Source organism: Kogia breviceps, chromosome 3 (assembly GCF_026419965.1).
Source record: "Kogia breviceps isolate mKogBre1 chromosome 3, mKogBre1 haplotype 1, whole genome shotgun sequence".
NCBI lineage: Eukaryota > Metazoa > Chordata > Mammalia > Artiodactyla > Physeteridae > Kogia > Kogia breviceps.
This window is the reverse complement of record NC_081312.1, coordinates 170,741,858-170,767,918: the sequence shown is the minus strand read 5'-3', so window position 1 is coordinate 170,767,918 and position 26,061 is coordinate 170,741,858. Positions and strand designations below refer to the sequence as shown.

Sequence of the window (26,061 nt, the reverse complement as noted above, 5' to 3'; positions counted from 1 at the left end):
ATCTTTTTTCAAGTTACAAAGACGTTATCTCCATCTGTATTCTGAGGCACCAAGGAAAAGAGCTAAAAGAGAAGCAGCAAAAACAGCAGCTCCCATTTTATTTCTTTCACAGAATTTCACGAAAACCACCATGGTCACTTAGTTGTTCTACAGCCACCTGCACCCCACAGTCAGCAAGGTCGGGACCACCACGTCTGACCTTACTCCTTCCACCGAGGGCAAGTGTAGGAGAAAAACACAGGCTACAAAGGCTGCGAGTCAGATCCCACTGAGGAGCTTGGCTCATTTTCCACAACAACCATAAAGGATGTGGGCAGCACTTGCTTGACTCCGCAAAACAAAATGGAATCTGAAACAATTTTCCAATATTTTAGAACGTGCTACACGCTTCTTATTTTGAAGGTACAAAATACCCATCTCCATTTCATTTTCTTTCGAAGACACATAACTCCAAATGTTCATATCTCAAAACTAAAATTGTAAATAATGATCGCATTTGGCATCAGGAGCGAACTGCACAAGAGAGGGAGGATGCGAGGAGGTGAGGGAGAGAGAGTAACTTAGTCGCCTGATTCCAAAAGATCTGCCATCTTACATCTTATCCAAATGTGCAAGATGAGTCTTCTATGCTTACCTATCTAAAGATTTTACCTTAATTTTAAAGCTATATATATTTTTTTTTCAAAGAAATTGCTAAAATTTGAAAACAGTTTTACCTTAGTCTTAAAGCAATATATATCCAAAGAAATTACTACAATTGGCACCATATATAATTAATGTGGCAATGTAAATATTAGCAGCCCCTTACATTTTTTCCGTTTACAATCATAACTTCAATGGACTGGGTGGAACAGCAGAATTGAGTCATTCCTGTGAAAAGTTCTCGGGTACCATCTACAATTTAGTTACTGTAAAGTTTTCCCCTTAATTGGGAAATGGCCTCCGTAGGTAAACCTTTTCCACAGTTACATTTTTCAAAAATGTAGAAGATCATTTTTATCTCCTCTAAAACTTTCCGTTAAGCAATTAAAATAGGAATCTAAGAATAGTCAGGACTAATCAGCAGTAAGTAATAAAGTTTATTAATTATTAAAACTGGCATCATTTTTAAAACTTCACCAAGTCTATATTATATCTCAACATCTTAGGCTTGAGTAAAACTATGCTAGCTTCATTAATATCACTACTAAAAATCGGACTTTGTTAATTGATCTCCATTTCTTTCCCTTTTGGGGGGGAAACTTTTGTCTTTGTTTTCTCTAATCCTTGTCATTGATATTATTGTTGTTACTGTTATTGAGAAATAATATATTCAGCCCTCTTCTTTTTGCCTGCATTGCTCTAAACAGCTTAACAACAGCAAAGTCAATAATGATATAATTGGGTTATAACCCCAAAACCAAAAGAAGTTATCTGTGAGGCTCTACCTCCACAAGAGAAGCATTTAGAATAAAGAAATTAATGGCTCAGACTTCTAAAGAATTAAGTCCTTCTCTCCAAACCCCATCAGCAGAAAAAGCATGTTCTCTGAGAATATTAATTTTCAAGGAAACTACTTTGGTCCGCAAATTATAACTGAATAATTTTAGAAAATGTGATTCTGGGAAATTTCTGAGTGATTGCTGTTGAGCCCCCACACACACCTTAAAAAAAATCTTAACAATCTGAATAAAGTGAAAAAGAAACAGCTGGTGCAGGAGGTTGTCAGAATAAAAACTGAAGACAAAGTGGGAGCCCCCAGTCCTGAAGATGCAGAGTGTCTGAAACTGACGCATTTCTCAAACTCAGGCTTGTAGCAGGAAAGGGGGCCAACCTTAAACCAATATTTAACAAAATCAGTTGAAGAACTTTTAACAGAACTCATTTTCAAAGCAAAAAACATATTTCAGGGAACAAACAGGTGTGTCAGGAGGCTCATGGAGCCCAGTGGCTGAACCCTCCTCGCTCCATAATTCTCATTATTGGTGCATTAACTGCCATCTGGTTCTCGGCACAAAATGTGGGTGGTACAACCTACATTGTACCTTCTTGTTTTGGAAGAAGGTTAGATTTACAGAAAAGATGGTACAGAGAGCTCCTGCATACTCTTTACCCAACCTCCTCCAATGCTGACATCTTCCATAACTTTGGTTTATCTGTCAAAATGAAGACATTAACATCGGTACGACACTGTTAACCGAACTACAGACTTATTTGCAAGTCATCAGTTTTTTCTGTTTCACGGCAGGATCCCACACTGCATTTACTTATCGTGTCTCCTCAGACTCCTCCGATCTGAGACTGTTTCTCAGTCTTCCCTGGTATTTTGCGACCATGACATTCTTTAAGGATGGTGGTCAGGTACTGTGTAGAACGTCCCTCAATTTCGGTTTGTCTGAAGGTTCCTCATGATTAAATTGGAATCAAGAGTTTTGGGGAAAATTCCACTGAGGTCCCATCTCATTACACTACATCAGGGGCTCATGCCATCACCATGAATTATCGCTAGTGATACTAACCTTGACCACTGGGTTCAGGTCAGTTCACCACAGTTCCCCACTATAGAGTTAATGTTTTTCTCATTCCATCCTCTATTCTTTGGAAACAAATTACTAAGGGCAGCCAGTCCTCGAGAGAGAAGAGGAATTAAGCTCCACCTTCTGGAGGGGGAAGTATAACATATATTATTTGGAATTCTCCTGCGAGGAAATTTGGACCTTTTCCCCATTTTATTTTTTATTCAATCATTTATTAGTATCACCGTAGTCTCGTGGATATTTATTCTGGTCTTTCGAATAAAATCCAATTATATCATTATTTACTTTGCTGTTGTTAAGCTATTTTGAACAACACACATAAAATATCAGGAAGAGGGCTGAGTATATAATTTCGCAATAACAATGATAAAAATATCAATCACAAGGATTGGAAAAAAACAAAAGACAAAAGCTCCCCCCAAAAGGGGGAAAGAAGTGGAGATCAGTTAACAAAATCAGATTATTAGTAGTGATATTAATGACGCTAGCATATTTTCACTCAAGACTAAGATGTGAAGATATAATATGACTTGGTGAGGTTTTAAAAATTATTTTCGTTTTAATAATAAATGCTGGTTATTCTTATATTCCTATTTTAATTGCTTAACAGAAGGTTTTAGAGGTGATAGAAATGAGAAGGTTGTTATGAAATATTTTACAGTTTAAAATATTCAACTAAATGAACACTGGGCAATATATAGAGTCTGTAAGTATGTTGGAAAGTGGGTAGCATACTTAAGAGCACAGAATATGAAACAGGACAATTGAGATTCATAACACAACCGTATCTTTCAGCAGTTGGTTTAATTCTTAGGTGAATTATTTAAACTCTCTCAGGCTCTACCTCCTCATCAATAAACTGGGAACGGCCACACTACTTACACTTCAGAAGGTGATTAAATGAGATATAACACAGCCAGCAAGAAGTACTCAGATCAACTTGGCTATCATTACATGAAAATACCAAAACCTCAGAAACAGTACAGTTTGGAGATGGGAAAGATGGAAACCATTTTTATCCCCACCCTGTAAAAAACACTGCCCCAAAGGTGGTCCAGCACATGATGGCACCTAGAACACATGAAAATTAAAACACAGCTGCCCCAGCAGCTGGAAAGCAAACACCAGGTACCTCAGTCTCAGCACCTCACTAGGCTCTTCTCTTTAATAACAGGACATGACTTCATGACCCAAAGTAGGTATGTTTATAAGCTAAAGTATTAAAAATTAAAAGTAGACACCAACTTAGAAAGATGAAATGAGGCCAAAATATTTTTAAGTGTCTAAAGAATACATGAGTTTTTGTTCAATATAATTTTTTTGTTGTTGCTGTTCAATATAATTTAATCAGTGCCAGTTCCTGGTCTCCTCTCCCAAATCAAGAAAAATGGGTATAACATCTTCATTTCCCTCTGTATGATATGTAACTTTGAGGGTGCTCAACAAGGATTCTGACATTGCTTTGGATTTATATTCCTGGAATGGTCTGTGAACTCTAAAAATATCACACCCAGGCTTAAACATTTTCTCAATAGCACCTTAGGATTTCATAACTTGGAACACAAATTATAATACTTAAAGTATGTGAAGGGGGATTATATTCCTAAATGTGGCCCAGAAATAGATGAGTCTCAATTATTAACAGCTCAGGCTAGGGCAGCTTGGCACTAGAGGTTAGCCTATTTTAAAAATGAGTAGAACCATCACTTACTGAACAAAAATGCAGTGCGTTCAAATTAATATCTTTTAATATGCAAAACAGAAGGGTGAAATTTATAGTTTTCGAGGCCTTCTATACGAAGTACAAATGTTGTAGCAGGATAGCCTAAGACCTGGGTTCCCCTTGAAGCAAATACCCCAGAAAATTAAACACAGCTATAGGGCTCTCGCAAAGGAAATGTAGTTTTAAAACACTTCTTAGCCCATCCTTTGAGGTTTTAGATGGTTATTGTAACTAGCTGGGAGCTATGGTTGGCCCATAAATAAGCAAAAGATAGACAACTTTTTTTTTAATAGCCAGCTGGTCAAATGGACTAATTCAAAAATAAAAAATTTACCAATATGATTCACCTTCTACATTAGAAAGAAAAAATGGGAAGAAGCAGACCAGGAAGCCAAAGGTTTGAGAAGAGAATGAGAGAGCAAAAAATAGGTGAATTTAGAATACCACTTTATTTACTTATTTTTTAATGTCTGTACATAATTTACTTGATCAAGATTATATGCTTTTACAAAGGTCCTGCATAAAAAGAAAAGTTCTCCTTTTTTTTTTTTTAATTCTAAAGAGAGCAGAGATCCATTTTTTTTAAATTGAGGCATAGTTGATTTACAGTGTTGTGTTAGTTTCAGGTGTGCAGCAAGGTAATTCAGTTATAGACAATATATAGAGAGAATATCACTTTACAATGAATGAACAAACAAATGAATGAATGAGTCAGTAAGCAGCTATTTTAAAGAGCCACGTGGAGCAGGATTCAAATGTCATTGCTATTATATTGTCTGTGTATCAACTGCAAAAGTTTTCTCGCTCTCAGTAAAACAGGGAGCAGACATTTTCTGGAGGTTTCTTGTGCCTGATTGGTGACCCTAATGCTGGGAATCCAGTGTCCTGACCTTACTTATTCAAATGCACTTGAACTAAGACTGGAGGGGACGTGGGATGCACTGAGTAACAGTAAACAGAAACAGTGCTTCTATCATAGCTTCTATCTAGAAAAGTATTTCCTGTTCTAGTCTTGTATTGATAAGATAGGATCCAATATCTCAATGGAGTGTTGTAATACTTTAAAACAAAACTAAAAAAAAAAAAATTAATAGCTTTTCATTTAAAAATTTGAGCTAAGTGTGAAAAGAAGTGAAGTGTCACAAAACCAAATATGCTAAATGTTCCAGATTCTATTCTAAGATAGAAAAATTAGCCCCAAACGAAGACATATCAAAACAACGATTATATTCCTATTTGCCACCTCTTGATAGACAAAGATACCTTCTGCTTCCCGCTGGACCCAAGTTCTTTAAAAAAGACTGTGCCCCGGAATCAACAGAGAAGCTTTAAAGAAAAACACACAAACGTCCGGAAATGGGTAAATGAATCTATTGGTATAAGTGTGTTTCATCTTTTAAAAGCCCACAGGTAATTTTGATACACAGCCAAACGGAACTATTAAACTATTCAATAAGACAGTACGTTCTGGAACTCAGAAACAGTACCAGTTGCTTCTTGGTGCTCTGCATCCTACCCCTCATCCCCTACCCCATCTAGGACTTCTCACAGAGCTCTTTATACATCATAAGTACTCTGCACTTTATTATTCATGAATTTATGGGAAGCAATTATGAATAGCTTTAAAAATGTTTGTTTCCTTGGTCAAATAAGTGTACTTAAGGAATCTACTCTAAGAAAATAATCAGAGGTGTGAACATAAATTGGTATATAAGGATATTCTCTGAAGGGTACTTCTAAAGGTTACTTATAAGAGCAAAAAAAAAAAAAAATAGGCTAAAGTATAAATATGTTAAGCAACAAGAAAAATCACCAAATAAAGTTAATAAACAACTCCAAAAAATCATTACATAATAGAACCTTGTGCAAATGCAAAGTATCGACATTTACAAGACAAAGGAAAATGCTCTCAGTATAACACAGATTAGGGGAAAAGGCAGGAAATTAAACTGTACTGATTGGATGACTCCCCATTGGTACCAAGGACAGCCACCATCTGTGTAGAACTATACTATGCTCCACAGAAGTCCTCAAATTCGTACACCAAATGTCAACACTCCTCATCATCAAGGCCCCAAATTACTTACCTGCTTCTCTATGTGTTTCATTTCTTTAGAAAATGCAAAGAGCAAGAAATGCTATTATTGGGGGAAAAAAAACTGTTTGGGGACTCAAAATATACCACAAGAAAGATTTGTAAAAATCAAGTTAGAAGGAAGATCTCACATTGCTTTGAATGTAATGGAAAGAGAGGTGACAAAGACATAATTAAGACAGTACCTCTTCCAAGAGTTTGCATGTGTCAGGGGTATTGGAAAGATATCAAATGTGACAAGAGACTAAATCAAACAGAAATAATAAACCCAGAGGGTCAGAAACATCCAGAGATGTTCTTAAACATCTCTTTAAGAAATGGGGAAAAAAATTTTTTTAACGTAATGATGCTGAGGCAATATGTTCTCTCACCACTTTCCTCCCCTACCCTGATCAGGTAAGAATCTCTCTTGGAAACTAGTCAAAATACGATTTTATGCTAATTCTACCTATGTTAATTGGGGGGCAATATAACTTAGAAAAACAACACCTCTTATTATTTACGGGAAGAAACAACAGCTTACAACCACTGCCCAACAAAACAGAACAGAGACCTGATTCCTAAAGCCTCATGGCAGACTGATTCTGATAAGTGCCGCATTACAGTGGAATGAGTCAAACTCTGTCCACATCCTTGGTGGCCTCTTCATTCACAGGGACACGGACCTAGTAAGGATGGCTAAAGAGTTGGCAGAACGACTTGAGAATTCACACCGACTTAAATACTCTTTCCCAAGATGAAGTATTAATATGCACACACAAAATCTCAAATGAAGATACATCTTCCAGCAAGATACTTTCCACACAAATTGTGAGCAAAATGGTCTCTAAGAGTTGAAAAGGGCAGTCAGCCACAAAGAGCTGGGTAACAGGAATAAGCCAATGTTCCAAAGAACTCAGAAAAAAAAGCCAAGATTCTCTTCCCTGCTATGCCTCACTGCCGGATAAAATTATGACAGAGTTTAGGAAATCCAGAAGCCCGTGACACCCTTGGTCTCTTAGAGCCCTCAACTGGCTTAGCAGCATCAAAATCTGTGAACTTTGCCCTCTAAACTCGAGAGTGGGATGAAACAGTATCACTATTTTAACTGGGAAGAGTCTACCTCTCATCTGTGGTTTTGAACCACAAGGGAGATTTCAACGTGGCTGTGTTCTCACACACGAGAAAGGAACTGCCTCGTTCAGAAATAAAGAGATTTTAACTGATTGGTGACATTACACTAAAACTGTTTTGCTTATTTAACTTGGAAGAATAGAAGCTACTTACATATGCAGATGAGTTATACAAGAACACCAACCTATTTTAACCATTAGAGATCAATGAATCACAGGACTGAGAACGCTTAACTGATTGATTTCCGTGTTTTTATACAGAAAACCTAAACCTCTACATGCTGATAAGAATTTATAACATCTTGAAATTGCCCAGCATAGGTAAACTCTCATGGATGCAACAGAAATAAATAAATTTCATACTGATTAGCAAGTATGCTTTCCTCCAAGCATCCTTTCTTAATATTGAAGACATTGGAAGTCATTTTATAACTGAAAATAAGACAGCATTTATCAGACATATACCTGTTAAAAAAAAAAAAAAAAAAACCAAACAGCTCAGACTAAAATACAAACAGCTTAAAAATCTAGACTAGGAAACTTAGTAAATAGGTATTCGAAAAGTAAAGCCAAAGATAATTCAAAAGACGAATTCATTACACATTACCTTTTATGTGTGTCGTACGTGAATATGATTTCATCTAGAGATACGTGTGTGAATCAAGGCCTCTGCCATGGGAAAGTGTAGGCATCTGGCTACATTAAATACCACTCCCAATAGGGAAAAAGCTTGTTGGGTAAAGTAACCATTTTTAAAACAGAATTATATTCAAGTTTGTCTTACAGTGCTGATACTTATAATGTGAAAAAAAGTAGTATAAATGTCCAACAATAAGAGAATGATAAAGTATACTCTACCCTGGAATACTTTGCGTTCATTAAAAATATTTTCTAATAAAATTCACACCAGGGGAAATCCCTATGAGATGAAAAGAGTGTAGAAATAATCAGGATGCAAATATATAGACAAAGAATGACTCCGACTGTGTGTGTGTGTGTATGTCTGTATGTTCACTAATATCTTAGTACTGGTTGTTGATGAGTTTGGAATTATGGATAATGTAATTTTGTTCTATTCTACTAGTTGCCCAATTTTTTACAAGGATAGACACATGTTATTTAAAAGAGAACAACGAATGAGGGACTTCCCTGGCGGTCCAGTGGTTACGACTCCACGCTTCCACCGCAGGGGGCGCAGGTTCACTCTCTGGTTGAGGAACTAAGATCCCACGTGCCACAAGGCACGGCCAAAAGATAAAACAAAATAAAAGAGAATGGCAGTGAGGTGGACATGGTTAACTGGCCATAAGCATCTCCATCCTCTCCAGGCAGCTTCCCTGGGCTGCAGAGCCTGGAAGGCTGAAGTCCGTTTCCCGGACACCCCTAGACATAAAGATCTGGAGCAAACTGCATTCTGCCCATCTGGATTCAACAGCCTGAGATTTTCATGATAATTGTGAAATAGGGGATTTTCTTGGGCTGTTATTAGTGGCAAGCCATGGGGATGAGGGCGTTTTCTAGGGTGTTCCTGGGTTCAGGCCCACAGGTGACAGGCGGCAAGGTGAGCATAGGGGGAGACAGTGCTAACATCTACTGGGCCAATGCAGGCAGCAGGATGCCAGGTCCTGCACCTCTGCCCCCTCCCCGGCCAGCTAGACACGCTGTACTGCATTGTCCAGAAAGCCCTGGGGGCCCAGCCTACGGCCTGCCCCTCTACCCCTTCCAATAATTTTCTGAAAAAGAAATTCTCAACATTAAGTCCTTTTATGTTTAAAACAGCTTCTGTGGTTCGGTTTGCTGTAACTGAAGCTGACTCATACAGCCAAGATGTTGAATCGGTGAGAAAGAAAACTGTGATTACCTCAGTGACTTCTGACCCTCTATCCTTCAACTAAGTGAAAACCTTTTTTAAAAGTAATAAATTTTTTTAAACTACCAACTTGACTTGTTATATATTTGTGAATATCCATGGAAATCAGGTCTATTCTGAGCACAAATTAAAGGTCACGAGGCCTATTCAGAAACCAGATTCTTTGAATGGTCTACTGCATGATAAAGCATTCTAAATTTTCAGGCTAATCTCAATGAGAAGAAACTCATCACATATCTAATAAGATCTAACAGAAGAGTTAAACCCCTCATCCAAAAAAATCAGACTATAGTACATTGTATTTTCTTGGTAGATTCTTCTCAGTTTAAATTTACATATTCCCTTCTTTTTTTTTTTTTTTTTTCCTTTACTTGAACTGGTACAAAGAAGAGTTTGTTGAAATGTGAAACCAAGATAAAAGAAATATTTAAAACAGGTATTTTGACATAGATGCAAAGGATAAATCAAGCAAATATCAAACTACATTGATTTTTACTATTAATAAATATGTGATTAATATATTTCCACACTTCTCGATATGTATGGTGCTCAGTTACTGGCTGCACTGAAAAACGTTTATAAATTCATTCAACAGATGTTTGCTGAGAATCTATTTTATAGATTCAGCAGTGAAAATGACAAGCACGGCTTAAAGCTCATTGGGTAAAAGGTTAGAGGTATGACAGAACGGGATGGTACAGCTTCTGTAGGAATATATGACACGGAGCATTAACACAAATTGGAAAAAAGGTAGACTAAATAGACTAAAATAAAGCTTATTTATTTAGACTAAATAAATTAGGTCATGGACAAATTAAATTTGGTCAAAGAAGAGATTATTAAGACTAGACAGTACACTTCCATTTCGTTTCAATTGAGTAGAGAGAGCAAATGACCATGGAAGGCATCCACTTTCATCCTTAATGGTTCACATGCTGTGATTTCTTTAATGTACTTCAGGGGCCAACATGCATATGGGCTTATACATGCACAAAAGTTTCCTGTAAGGACATGCAAAAAGCTCATAATGTGGCTGCCCAGGAAGAGACATGGGGTGACCAGCAGACAAGTTAGGAGTTAGGAGAGGGTCCTTAGGTGTACATACTTCATGTTAAAAGGTTTCAATTTTCATCATAGGAACATATTATCCATTCCAAAAATGGATACATAAATGGATACACAAAATATAGCAAGGATTTAATCAGAAAATTCGAGGGCAATACAAAATAAGAAGTTATCTGAACTTTGGTGTGAAGGTCACAGAGGACGTAGCAGGGACGCCGTGGAAGCAAAGGCCTGGTCCACGGCTGACTCCCATCACTGATAGAAAGACACGAACTAGAAGCAGTTACCTTCCTGTCACAAGCTGCAGGGCTGCCGGCGGTGTTTTGTTTGAGGAAGCCAGCGGTTGTCGACCAGCGTGTGGGGTTTTTCCGTGAAGGTTCTTCAGAGCAGAAGTTATTATCACTGACAGACGTGGAGAGGCCAATTAAGGCTGGGTCACTGCTTCGTCGGACGTGAAGAGGCATATCTACAACACAAAACAGCGTTATTAAAGATAACCTAATGTCTGAAAACTACATGTTAGGATAAAGGTAGTTAAATCAAAAGATTAAAGACCAGAATAACACTTTAAGGTGACAGTGGGTCAGCCTCCTAAATAGAAATTTCCTTAGTCCCTTTAAATACTTCACTGCAAAAGAAATATGGTACCTACACAATATCTGGAGTGAGAAGGCCGGGCTGGCATCTGCACTTCACCCTGGTCACCTGTGTGGCTCTGGGCAAGTGGCCTCCCTGTCCCCTGCCTGTGGCCCTTCCTACACAAACAGCAATAAAACAGTACTTCTCTCCTACGGGTACCGGGAGGACTGAATGAGCTAAAGTGCATAAGACAGTGTCTGACACATGGTGTGCACTCAATAGAGAGTGACAAGAGTCATCACTGCTGTTCCTATCATCCTGATATTGGTTTGGCTCGCCTATTAAAGAAATCTGTTAAATAAAATATTTCCTTTGTTCAACAAAGTATTATCAGAAAGTACAGAGCACAGACATGTTTGTTATCCTTAAGAAAACGGAAATCTTAGAAGTAGTACACCAATACGCAGGTAGTGTCTGCCATATACACACATACACAATTACACAAAAGATAGTGTTTTAGCAACTGTGTTCAAATGAAAGAGGAGTGTGTTTGCAATGACTCTTAACAAAATCAACAACAGGGCTTCCCTGGTGGCGCAGTGGTTGAGAATCTGCCTGCCGATGCAGGAAACACGGGTTCGTGCCCTGGTCCGGGAAGATCCCACATGCCGCGGAGCAACTAAGCCCGTGAGCCATGGCCGCTAGGCCTGCGCGTCCAGAGCCTGTGCTCCGCAACGGGAGAGGCCACAACAGTGAGAGGCCCGCATACCGCAAAAAAAAAAAAAAAAAAAAAAAAAAAAATCAACAACAAACCCAGGCTAAAATTTGTAATGGCAGCACTGAGAACATCCTAGCAGATGTGATCACTGTTACAGAAAAGAAACAGAACCACAAAACCAGAGAGAAGAATAAAGGCACATGAGTCTGTAGCACTGAGAATCAGAACCAAAAGCCCCACACATCAACAGAGTGAAAAGCGTAATAAACGTAACACAAAAATTTTAGATGAAATTACGCTTAGAGCAATGTTTTCAAAAACTAGGATACAAGTTAAATATTTATAAAAAGCCTCTAACAAAGCAGCTTGAGCGGTGAAGGAGTAAACTCATCATTTGCCATGAGAAACATTTTTGGAATATTGATGCATTTGCTCAGTGGTGTGGCTACAGAGATCCTTGAGGATATGAAACTAAAGATAGACTATTTACATGCATTGAAGGTTATATTTAAACCGTTGTCAATCCAATATGTTAAAGCAAATTAGAAACAACTAGAGAAAACAGAAGCATATGAATCATAATAATATTGCATTTAACATTTGCTTCCAATAAAGGATTTGATAACCAAGAAAGAGCCTGACTAACACTACCAGAGGAAAAAAATATACTGAACATTTAATATTGTTGGTGGTTATCTTAACTTGCTGAGAGAAACACATGCATGAAAATCATGGGGAAGAATAATTTTCAATTTTCAGTGTGTAAAAAGTGTAAAAACTTGTGGCAGCTCTTGCTGCTTATAATTTGCACCAAACAAATAAAAATAAAACACAACAAAGAACTATACAGTCACTTGCAAAACAAGTTCACAAAAATATACATCTAAGGAACTATGTGTGTTAATAGTACAATGCTCTCACCATAAAAAAGTTCCCTCCCAATTAACAAAATTGTTCCCAGATTCAAAAATCAAAAATGTAAGCAGAAAAGCAATAACATGGGGAGGAGGAAGAATAAAATACTTCTGGGAAATTACAATAATGCTCCTGAGATATGGGCTCTGTTGCTTTCCAATTACAGGGTCGCGGATTACTTAGTTGTTAAGGAATTCTGTATATCTCAAGTTGTGTGTGTGTGTGTGTGTGTGTGTGTGTGTGTGTGTGTGTGTTAATTCTAAAAGAAGCACTATTAGTTCACAAAAGGCCTTTAAAAATGGTACAGAGGTAATGACTAGAAGCAGTACCCACAATAATAAAATAACCACATGAAAGTCTATTTCAATCCCCAAATAAATTCAGGGACTATACATTTCACCAAATTCACTTGGACACAATAAAACAGCTTACTCAACTTGTTTTTGAAAATTTCCCCAAGAGAAATACATTGCAGACATGATTCAGATTAGACGAATAATTAGGATCATCATCTTCTGAAGGGACATGATCTCTGTGTTAATCTGTTAGTCTGAAACAGACACAAATAATTAGCACTTTACCTCTTTGTATCTGTAAGTCTCAAAATTCTAGATGCAGGGAAAGAAAGAGGATTCGAGGCCGGGGGTGGGGGGGGTTAGAGCAGGACTGCAGACCCTTGGGTTGCACCTTCTGGGGAGATCCTGGGGCACAGCCCCCAGGCAGCATCTACATCAACCACAGTGTAAAGGATGTCCCAGGAGACGTGCTGCTAGGCAGCCCTTCCTACCATACGAGTTGCTCACACATTCATTCCACTTCCTGTTTTCATTTTAGTGATGGCAATAAAAGAAATGAATCTAAGGACAGTGTGGATCTTTCATTTGCACCATCCTGTAACTGAGTACACCCCCCCACCGCCGCCGTGCAGTGTCAGACCCCATGGTTACAGTGGTGGCCACAGTCAAATTCAGGAAGGCGTCCTAGATCTGATAACCAGGCGAATGAGAAAAGAACAGAACTCATTTTAAAAAGTAAACAACGTGTTCTCAACAAAGAATGCCAAGTGACATCGTGATGATCTTGAAGTTAAGGTTTTCTTGCAATTGTTGAGCTGCTAGAACAGAGTATCAGAGCGTATGCACACGGGCAGCAAAACTGGGTCCAAATATAAAGACCCTGTAACACACCACGTGTCCACGCCCATACTGCCTATGATTTAGACACAGTGTCTCACACTGATGGTGAAAATCTATATTTTTATTGGTTTATAATTTCTTCTTGGTTTTATGGTTGTGTGAAAATTGCCATTTTCATCCGGTTTATACACACACACACACACACACACACACACACACAGATTAAATAACATTAAGAAACCAGTGACTTGAAAGGATCTAAATCTTTTTTCGTTTTTAACGTTAGTCCCAGTGGAGAAACATGCAACTTGCTTCACAGATGAGTAAGCGGAGGTTTGGAGAGGTGACAGGAGGAACACAGGGACAGTTTCCTGTCCAGAACTTGAGGCGCCTGGGTCAGTGCTCCATCACTACCCAAATCATGAAATTAATTCTATTATTCAACCATTCATTGGAAAACAAACTCCACTTCTAGCTACTTGCAGATACAAACAGTCTCGACTTTGTAAAAGAGAAGACCACGGTAAAATTACTTACATCTAGAAACCAAACACTGATTTTAACTAATAGCATCATTAGATTTGGGAGAGTTAAAGAACTATTACATCAGCTATACACAGACTGAAACAACTGGAGCCCCAATTTCCAAAATGATAAAACAGGAGAAGGAAAAAAACAAAACCTCTACTGGTTCAATAGAGGAAGTATGATGTATAAGATGATGTAGCATGCCCCAAGCGAGACCCGCCTACACCGGTATTTCTCAACTCTGACCTCAGGACCCTTTCACACACTCTAAAAATTACTGAGGACCCCAAAGAGCTTTTGTTTATGTGGGTTATAGCTAGGGATATTTACCATACTAGAAGTGAAAATGAAAAAAATTTTTAATATTTATTTATTCATTTTTAAGTTAACAATAATAAACCTATTACATGTTAACACAAACAACAGAATTTTATGAAAACAATTTTACAAAATAAAGCATATGTAGTGGGGTAGCAGCACTGTTTCACATTTTGCTTGGTAGCAGACATCTGGGTTCTCACTACTGCTTCTGCATTCAACCTGCTGCAATATGACCTAGTATACGAAGAGAAAACGAGCTCCACAAATATTTAGCTGGGAGAGGAAATCAAATGTTAGTAATCTTTTCAGATAACTGTAAATCTTCTTCTTTGATACCACACCAAAACTTGAGAAATTAGTTTCTCAAAGGTTAGCTACAATATGGAATGTAAACTTCCCATTCTTTGTTACATTTGTCTGTCTTACACCTGGAATGGATCTTTTACCCGTGACAAATTTTGTAACATTAGTTATTTGGAATATATTATTAATTGGGTTTTGCCAATCTTCTGAATGCACAGGCTCCGGACGCGCAGGCGCAGCGGCCATGGCTCACGGGCCCAGCCGCTCCGCGGCACGTGGGATGCTCCCGGACCGGGGCACGAACCCGTGTCCCCTTCCATCAGCGGGCGTACTCTCAACCACTGCGCCACCAGGGAAGCCCGATATATTTCTTTATATCAGAAAATCACATATGTGAATATCATTACCAATTCCATCAGAAAAATCATTAAGTACTGGGAAGGTGTCATGCTCACAGTGGGATATACGTTTTTCCAAAATCTAATTCTACTAGAAAACTTGAATGTTATCTTTGGCAACAAATATTGTCAGTCATTTGCCATGTAGTGACAGGCTCACTTCATCCATTTTCTAGAAACCCTGCCAGACACCAAAGTCTGAATAAGCACAGTTTTTCCAGCCTTCTTTCCAACAAAAATAGTGTTCCACTAAAAACGGTTACCTTAGCTTACAACTCAAACTATCACATGAAAGTTTTTCTCAATAAACCACTGCTCTTCAGTATGTACAAGTACTTTATGACTACCGTCGATGCTGTCACACAAAATGTTAAATTGTGTAACTCAAGGGTCAGGATTTTTTAAAAGTCATCATTTTGCTGCTTCATCAACGATAGTCGATACAATGGCTTTTTTCCTTAAACTGCGGGCGTGTTGGGCGAAGGATACATTTGGGGCTACCATCTCACTTTGTGCCAAGGAGCCTGCCTCTTACCCATCGTGTCTGGGCGCCCCTGGTGCACATGTCAACCCAGTGAACAACACAAAATGTTTCTGGAACACCATGAAAAGAGTTTTGCCTAACAGTCTCCCTGACAGGGCCTTATTGATGTGAAGGACCCAGAGACCACACACACGAAGAACCACTGGCCTGAACGCATAATCCTGGCGTGCTGGTTCACCTCACTGGACTTCAGTCTCCGCGTCTATAAAACCAGAGGCTGCACTAACGGGGACAGAAGATCCTTTTAATGCTAAAAATGGTGTGACTCCGCATGGGATACACTTCTCTACTAGTTAGTATTCACCCACCAAACCTCATCCTAACAGAACTTAAAACAATTTATGAAGATGTACTAGAAAAAAAATAGAAAAGCATTTAAAACAGTATCAACAGGAATGACCAGTTGCCTCTAAATAAGTGAAAGTATTACAAGCAACAAAGGAGGATGAAGATACACAGAGGTGTGGGTAACAGTGCAGAAGTAGCCGCAACTGGCGTGAGGTCTTTGGATGAACCCTACTTGATTTTAAGGAGAGAGATTCTTCCAAACGTCTGGTCTTATCAACAAAAAGAAGCACGAAACACAACTGCCTGATTCATGTGACAAGCTCCCCACCTCTCACTGTACTGATAAAGCATAATATTGCAGAAAGAATGCAATTTTGTCTTGGCCTCGGAGAAATAAAATACAAATACAGCCTTTTTGCCTATAATTTGCTCCATATTTCTGGGGCTCACGGCCTATTTCAGCATTACTAATAATCTGATGTAATTTGTGTTCTTCAGAGCAATTAGAAATAATGGGAGCTTCTCATTTCAGGTAATTTGGTCATTATTATTACAATTCCTCGCCCTCCATTTTAGGAAAATCGATGCCTTTCAAAACATGATAATAAAACTTTCTCTCCTCATAGTCTTCTGAGTTATTTAGTATATATATATTTTCAAAGTATAGCCTCTGAAATATTAACAAGAAAATTCAAAGATGAGGATCTTCAATAGTTAAGCTACTGAAGCACACAGGGGGTGGGCGCAATGCCACCCGGTCCCGGACAGCTGTTTGATGTGTGCCTTCCTTTGAAGAGTGGATAAAACAGCAATAAACCCTCATCACAAGATCTCAAATTCTCTGTGGCACTAATGCACTGTAAGTATTGATTTGCTTCTCTAGATTAGGTGCCTTTTAAATAAGTGGGAAAATGGAACATCTCATAATGAATTAGAACAAATACTGAAAGGGCAGATAGATACATTTTTAACGGTTACACATTACACCCCTACACATAATCAACTTTCCCAATGTTTCTCTTCTTTCATTCTTCAAGTGATTTTTAAATTATTTACCCACTCAAGGCAATGAAGAAACCTTTTCCATAAGACAGGCAGCAGTCATCAAGGTATTTAACCAAATCTAAAAATAATACGTATGCAGTGACACAAGTTCTGTTAGAACATGCGATGCAAACGGCATAATTACTCTTCATGCAAAATGAAGACCGTCTCCCCCATCTTTGGGGCAATTACACATTTCTTAAAGACACATCTCACAGTGAGAAGGACCAAGTTATTAACACATGCCACAGGGAGAAAAACCCTGGCATCAGGATTGCAAAGCCCACCTTCCAATATAAGTTGCCCCTTTTTATAAAGGTATTTATCAGTATTTCACTTACTGAGATAAAATCCTTGGAAGAAATCTAGGGAAGGCAAGGCAGGAAATAAGCTTGAAAAAACAATGAATGAATCAGAGAGAAGGATATAAAATGACTTTATCACCCTGCTATTATATATATATTTTATATATATACAAGCAATAAATAAAGTATACTATAGTTGGAAGGCACCTCAGAGATAAGTTGAAATATCACATTTACAGATAAGTGCACTGAGGCCTGGACAGAGACTGTAGGGCTGGGTCAAAGGTCACACTGCTCCTCTGTGACCTAGCTGTCCCTGGAGTGCCTGTCAAGAGACTCCTCATCCGTGCCACTTGGAGCTGACCGCACTGCTGTCCAGGAAGAACTAAGACGTGTCAAAGCCACAATATGCTTACACGTCACTAGCGATAACAGGTGATTCCTTGGAAAAATTGAGAAACACTGACTTTAAAACCCACTTCTATAGATAAGAGGATGCGTTCACTGGTCCCACTGAATCTTAGACACATATGAGGAGGGAAAAGAGAGAAAAGAGAGTCAAGGGGAAAATATACATGCAATGTTCTAATGTCATACGAATGTTTACAAAATAAAACCGAGAATTTTTCTGAGGCATACGAAACTGGCATCATTACAATTCTCATGCTGAAACCGATAACACAACCACCCTGATCAGGAGCCCTCCAAATACTCATATGAGTACAAGGAAAAGTGGGCCTATGTGAATAAGATCAGTGGGTTGTTTCAGCGTTGCCGCGATCTAATAACTACAGTGTTTCAAAATCTTCCCGGTAAGGGAAATATACAAAGGATCCCTCTATATTATTTCTTACAACTGCATGTGATTCTACAGTTATCTCAATTTAAAACAGTAAATAAAAGCCCTCCAAAGAATTAAACAGAAGGTCCCAGGCGAGATATCTCGAGGTCAAGGCCTGCAGCCACCGGGACTGAAGTCACCTCTCTAACCCCATCTCCTAGAACAGTCTCCTCCCGCCACACCCGTCCTGGCGCCCTGCTGACCATCCACACCGACGGCTCACCCAATATGCTCCACGCTCGGGTGCCTCCGTGCCTCCCCCCACCCCCGTTCTCACTGCCCAGGGTCCTATGCCCCGTGGCTGCTCCTCGAAAGGCGCCAACTCCTCAAATCCATCCAATCCAGCAGCAGACGGCTGACTCGGAAAGGGGCAATTAATGAAAGTTTAAAGGAAGGACAAATATACGACCTGATTAGGGAAAAGCAGCCGGTGATGAACTCCCCAAGAGGTAAGGGGAGCGGAGGGTTTCACTGCAGGGACACAGCCACCGGCACAGCACAGCCGGGCAGGGCTCACGTCCCTCTCCATCAGGGCCCGGCCATCGGGCCTAACCAGGCCACACGAGAGAGCCTGGAGCCCGCGGACACTCCGAGAAGGGTCGGCCCTTCCCCCGCCGGCAGCAGCACCGACAGCGGGCCTGCAGGAGCTCAGGACACCAGTGGGATTCCTCTACCCCTTTCTCCCACTCCACTTCGCTCCTCCTCCTAACAGCATCAGCCCGTCGTGCACCTGCAGGACAGGTCTTCACGCTATCATTGCAACCGCCCCGCCTCCCTCCCTGCACGCATGCGCACATACCCCCAAAGTGGGAACCTAAATTTTTCGTTAAGATAGCTCAGTCAGTGGGACTTCCCCGTGGGTAGGAATCTGCCTGCCAATGCAGCGGACACGGGTTCAAGCCCCGGTCCGGGAAGATCCCACATACCCGCGGAGCAACTAAGCCCGTGCGCCACAACTACTGAGCCTGCACGCTAGAGCCCGTGCTCCGCAACGAGAAGCCACCGCAATGCAAAGCCCACCCACTGCAACGAAGAGTAGCCCCCACGCGCTGCAACTAGAGAAAGCCCGTGTGCAGCAACGAAGACCCACCCAACGCAGCCAAAAATTAATTAATTAATTATTTTTAAAAAGAAAGATCCATCAGGCAGCAACAAAAAAACTTCCTAACCGTTAAAGATTTCATTCGGGGGTTGCTTTCCTGTGGTCCCTGAGGGTAGGAGAGAGTGGTTCCGGTCTGGCTGCAGAGGTGGAAAGCCTTTCATGGTTGCCTCCCGGCCTCCTTGGGGAGGGGAGGGCTGGCCTGAGACCATTATGGGAGTGACCAGGGGCTTATAAAAATGTGCACTGGCTACTAAATCCGGACATAAAAACTGAGTGTCCCCAAATCCTTTGCTAAGACAGAACTTGGGGACAGGGTGGGTGCTGTCAGGGTCCTGAGCTCCCTCCTGGCCCATGGGGAACACCCAGGCAGCCCCCAAAGCAGAGAAAACAGTGCTTCCAAGGGCTACCTTGGCCCTTTCACTGATTTGGGGTCCCCTTTCTGTCCTGCTGTGGCAGGTGTGAAGTCAACACGCACTTGCCAACATCTAATAGACACAACGCTTCTAGAGAGTCTACAGAATAATGAATACGGGGCCAAGGGTCCTTTGAGAGTTGTGTATTGTGGAAAAAATCACTCCAAGTGAATCCCACTCTGACCATTCAAATACTCAAGCCGACCCCCACCTGCCCGGCGAGGGCTGAGGACAGGTAAGACCAGGTGTGAGTGGAAGGAAGGAGGCGAGGGTAAGAAGAGGAATGACACCTCAGGGTGCCGACGAAACCCAACACTGGGCAGGGAGCGCGGCACAGTCACGTGAACAGAGGGCAGGGGAGACTTTCTCTAGGACAAGACTGTGGGAAACTCTGGCTGCTAATTTTTGTATTTTCAGAAAAATACCTTAAGAGAGCAAGGAGGGGACTGAAGTTGAGGACACAAGAGAGTGAGCGGGGAAGAAACAGACAGGGGGCAGGAGACGTAGGGCGGAGCGGGGAGCAGGTAGGAGCTACTCCCGAGCTCTTCTTAGAAAATGAACGAAATACTCGGAGAAAGAACAGGAAAAGGCGGGGAGGACTTCTGTGTTACTGCCAGCGGTGGAGCTTTCCCTCCCAGATGTGTGCTGAGCCCTGCACGTGCCCTCTGTCTATTTCCAGGGACAGTCGCGCCAGCTGGAGGGCGAGGACCGGGAGCGTCAAGTCCGGCTCTGTCTTCCTCACTGTCTGATCCCGGGACCCAGAGCGGCCCCCGGAAGAGAAAGTACCTGATGCGTGTTGTGCGCGGCAGCTGTGCCGTGAGACAACTGCTAACCTTCCCAGAATTCGGAAATACTGAAGCAGTGGTCCGGGAGGGGCCACAGGTGAGGTCGGAGCCTCTGCTCCCAGCAATTTCATCAACCCATCCACGAATGGCCGTGTTTTACATGTGTTTCCGTTTAAAGACACCTCCTTTCATAGATATTGTTGATTCGTGAACATGAAACTCACAGCCAACAGGACCAAATCCCATGCCTGATTGAAGATGAACTAACGTGTGTATTTTCTCCATAAGGTACATCACAGACTTACCGTACTTAGGAGCACAAAACTGCATTTGATGTTCGGGGGTCACTTTGAACAGCAAAATCACCAACCAAAAGCACAAAAACGTGAAAAAACATGGCACCAAGTAGACCACGAAAGGGACCCTGTTTACAGTATGAGCACTGAAAAAGAGGCAGGAGGTACTAGCTCACCGTCAACTGGGGACACGTGCGACTGGATTCGACAATATTTGTGGGAACCTCCACAAAGGGTGAGGTCCAACTGTACCTTCTCCCATACATATTTGTCAAATGAATAATCGACTCAGAAACCTTTAAAAGAGAACCACCCCCATTTCCTCCAGGTTCCTCCCCAGATACTGCCCCCTGGCTTCTTTCCTTGACAAGCAATCTCGGAGAAAGAAGAGCGGAGTGCTTCATCCCTCCCTTTTCCTTTAAACCCACTATTATGTGGCTTCCTTCCCACCAGCCCACTAATACAGAACCGGAAACCTCCCTCTCTTTATCAGCGGGTACTTTTGAGCACCAGTCTCTGGGGAGCTCAGGGTGTGGCACAGACACGGCCTCTGCCTTCGTGGAGGCTGCGGCACGGTGGAAAAGGCAGACGGATCACTCAGCCCTATGCAGGGTGATCATGGTGCTTCAGGAGAAATACCAAGAGCCGCCAGAACACCTAAGGGGTGACCTTTCCAAGACCATCCTCGAACACTTCACGACAGAAGGGACGGCTAAATTCTCCCTGCTGTCCTTTCACACTCTCGGTGTCTCCTCTCTTAGGAAGCCCTGGCCACTTCTACAAGGGGCTCCTTTTATGGCCTCATGCCACCAGCGTCTCTGCTGTGCCGTCATCTGAGTTTGGGGATCCGCCTCCCCTGAGCACACAGCTCCTAGGGGACAACACTGCACTCGTCACCGTCACACTCCCCCGGGGGTCGCCCTGGACACGTGCCGAACCATCGAAGAAGTGAATGTAGAGGACACCAATGCTGAAGGTTTGGGTTTGTGTGTCTGCGGTTTTGTTTGGTTGTGGTGACGGTGGTGTTTGGCCAGTGGGATGGACAGAAAGGAAGAAAACATGCAGCCAGAGAAAGCTGCAGGGGCAGAGGCCAGACGCCTAAATTCTTCAGAATTAAAAGGACCGCAAGCAACTCCATGTGGCTAAGGTGTAGATTTAAAGAAATGATGTAGAAAGCGAACGCCAGGGAGGGAGCCCTGGATGAGCCAAGCAGGGTCTCGTAAGTCAGAAATTCTCACACTTTAATGTGTATACAACACGCCAGGGGCTCTTGTTAAGACGATTCCATAGATCTCGGGTCATGGAAGATGAAATTCAGCCTTTCTAGCGTCCACCACCACACTTCAGGATTCCATGCAGCAGGACGGCACTATGCTAAAACTTCCTTGAGCTGTGCTAAAGACTTCTGGTGCACTCTCACCCCCTTGTGTGTGCCTTCCCTCCAGCCTGGCCATCTGGATGCATCCCTTACAGAACACCCGTAACACCTTTGCTAAACCACACGTCAGATGTCACGACTCAGAACGGTTGGTACGGTCGGGGCACAGGACATCAGATTAAGCCCTGGCACCTACCCCCGTGATCTGAGTAGCACCTCTCCACCCTACGCTCAGATCCACCTGGAACGCTCTGAAGTGGCCAGAGGCCACATACTCCTCCAGACCTCGTCCTTTCCTCCCCATTCCACCCCATCTTCACCACTCTAAGGTCAGCCTGGAGGGTACCACCTTCTCTAAGGAGTCCCCATGGTTCGGAAAGCGTAAGTGACACCACTCCTTATGTTAATTTCACTGATTAGAACCAGTTCTCTCTCGACCGTCTCCCTCATTAATCTTAGAGGTTCCACCCCAGCAAATGTTTGCTAAAATGTTGTTGTATAAATAAAAGAGATGAATGAATGTGACTATCCATCCATCTCCATCCTTTTCACATTGATTGTCTCAAGTATTATAAGGGCAATCATTTTAGCAAAGAAAAAACAATTACAGATATTAGATGGCCAGAGGAGACCAAAAAAGGGAGGGGGGGGGTTCTCCTGGGAGAAGCTCAAAGAATTATTAATTGACATATTGGTGATAAACTCTCTCTGGCCAAGAATCTCAACAACATTCTACTAATTTTTTATTATTATCTTTGCACTATTGTTCTTCACGCAGTGTGCTCTCCGAAGAGAATGTTTGAGTACAAGCAAATCTAAATTAATTCTTCACATAAAATTTTACATGTTTATCCATATCAAATCCTTTATATCACTTTCACTGTACCAATTTAGTTCAACAATCATGTAAATTAAGTTTTGAAATTATCAACTTCAAGTGACGAGTCATTTGTCTTTCAAACTTGTTGACTATTGATTGCATTGGAGATATTCTCTAAATGTTCAATGCCCTTTCTCCTTTGATATTTGTCTTCTATTATTTTATTAAGGATTCAAGTACCTCAGTAACTGTCAAGTTAACTTTTGATTAGCATTTTTCTCCCATTCCTTTATTATTTTAACCTTTATTTCATAATACTATACAAAAGTGTAATATTTTTCTCCTAACTAATGACCAGCTTTTCCCTAATTTCACGAGCCAATTTTCTGTTACATAAGGATGTACATCTGAAGGTCCTCTACTGTACTAGACTTTATAATTATTTCACTAGCACATTAAACATCATCACCTACTTCACAATGGCAAGGCCCTTCTTAGCTCTCAGGTGTTAAACTTCCACTAGAGTCTCTACACTTCATTTTGCTCATATATAGGCTCTTCATCTTGAACTTGAATCTTCATGGTACTAAAAGCTATACAAGAATGTATCAGAAGTCATTCACTCAATACAAATATCTACTGAGCACCTACTGTGTGCTAGGCACTCTTCTAGTTGCTGCCATTAAGTGATCCCTCAAGGACTGTACATTCTGGTGATGTAGATCACCAGAGAGATCCCTTGTACATTTCCCTCACTGAGAGGATTGAGAACAATGGATAAACAAATGAGTGCAGATGATGTCACGAGGTGATCAGGACTGTAAAGTAAAATGAAGCAGAGGAAGACGTCGGGGCTGCAGAAAGTGGAGAAATGCTAGTTTATCCCGAGGGAGTCTGACGGCGGCACTGCAAAAGCAGTTGAATAGCTCATTACCCACTTTCCTGTCCTGAGTGTTCCAGCTTCAAATTAATTCCTTGTACACCCTGGCTATTCATAAAGCCATTTGGCCCTGGCTGCTACAAGGCGGCAATAAGACTGGATGGTTCCGAAACATATGGCCACATGTCTGTTTGTGTTACCTTCAAAGTGCAGAGGTCTCTCATAGCTAATCTAATCCATTCCTCCTTCTCCTTGAGGAAAGAGTCATGTAAAGCAAATACACCCTGATCATTTATAACAAGCCAATTAAGTCTGTAATCACTAACATTCGTTGATCATTTACTGTGGGTCATGCATGTGCTAAGAACCTTATTGCATTAATTGATCATCTCCTCAGAACAAGGCTACAAAACAGGCTACATTATTACTCCCATCTTATAGGTAGGGAAACTGGTGTTACAGGGTTAAGATATCTCGGCTGAAGTTAACCTATCAGTAAGTGGTGGAGACAAATCCAAGCCTCGATAGTCAGGCTACAGAGAGCACGCCCCTCTCCAGGAAGCATGGAATCCTGCAACACCAAGAACGGAAAGATCGGGGCTCTGAGTTATTCACAACTTCCTCACCAACCTCTACCATCGTGGTCTCACCCGAGGGAGGACAGCAGCAAATCCATGTGAGCTGCACTCACTCGCTCACACCGAACCTCAGAGCTGCAGAAACATCACTGTCCCTGAGCCAATGGCTCACCTGATGTTTGCATCTTTGTGTGATCCTTTCCACAGGTGAAAAGAAAGGGCATGAAAGAACTTAAGGATGAGACAGGTTCCCTTTCGCTAGGACTGGCAAACAAATGATGCTTTTAACTTCATCACAATTCATTTTATTCTTAGGGGATTTGTGGGGAGGAATGAAGAGTGGCACAGTGAAGCGGAGGGACCTCACGGAGAATGTGTGTGTGTGTGTGTGTGTGTGTGTGTGTGTGTGTATGCGTGTGTGTATGTGTGTGTGTATGCGTGTGTGTATGCGTGTGTGTGTATGTGTGTATGTGTGTGTATGCGTGTGTGTGTATATGCGTGTGTGTATGTGTGTGTATATGCGTGTGTGTATATGCGTGTGTATGCATATGTGTGTGTGTGTGTGTGTGTGTAAAACTATACACTTAATACTTCATATCCACAAAGGGAACGTTTATCTGGATTAACAGGTTCAATCTGTATGTTCACAGTATGTCACTACAGTTTGTGAAATAGGCTATATATTCACCAAAAGAGTCTTTTCAGTCAAGTACATACTCAATTTAGGATAATAATGGCTGGAATACACTAAGCACTCAATAAGGGCTAAGTCTCTCTCTCTCTCACTTGCAGCCCTCCTTTATCTGACCTTAGTAAAAGGTCGGAAGTCCGGGTCAGTACTAAGGTTTCCCCGTCTCCACCTTGCACTTGTTCGTACATTCTCTGAGTGACATCTGTGGCTCCAAATCTTCACTAGTCATTAAAATGATCTGGGACGATCCTGGAAAATGCCGATTCCTGGGCCCCCACCCAGAAATCCTGAAATTCGGGTCTAGGATGAGGCTCGGGCGTTATTTTTACAAGCTCTCCAGGCAATTGTAATTGCAGCTAAGGCGGGGAATCACTGCTCTGGGCTGGAGAGCACTGCACATTCACCCTAAGAGATCTTGTTAAAAATACAGATTCTGATTCAGTAGGTCCAGGGTGGGGCCTGAGAGGCCTCATCTCTAACAAGTCCCCAGGTGGTGCCTTGGAGTAGCAAGGCCCCTTTCTGTGCTGCCCAGTAAGTAGCCACTAGCCACCCCGGCCACTTAAATCCCATTCCTGGGTCTCCCCTGCCTCATTTCAAGGACTCAACAGCTGCATGGGGTTAGTGGCTACCACAGTGTGCAAAATAAACATTACTGAAATTTTTAATATATATAAACAATTTTGTCAGACACTGAATTTAGCTTAGCAAAAATATAATTAATCATTAATTCTACACTCTCAGTTTTGTTAACTTTTAATCACTAGGAAAGGATAAGACATAAGGCAGTCCTGCTGCTTTTTATTTACATTAAATATTA

At 41.3% G+C, this 26,061-nt stretch overlaps 1 protein-coding gene across 49 annotated transcripts in view; it reads right to left on the bottom strand.

The window, feature by feature from the left end:
* Positions 1-26,061, bottom strand: part of PARD3 (par-3 family cell polarity regulator) — a 704,173-nt gene that overhangs the window by 401,314 nt on the left and 276,798 nt on the right. For all 49 annotated transcript variants that reach the window (XM_067030330.1, XM_067030326.1, XM_067030325.1 and 46 more), the window contains exon 4: positions 10,669-10,847. In XM_067030330.1, coding sequence (XP_066886431.1) covers positions 10,669-10,847 — 179 coding nt within the window. The remainder of the gene's footprint in view (positions 1-10,668; positions 10,848-26,061) is intronic.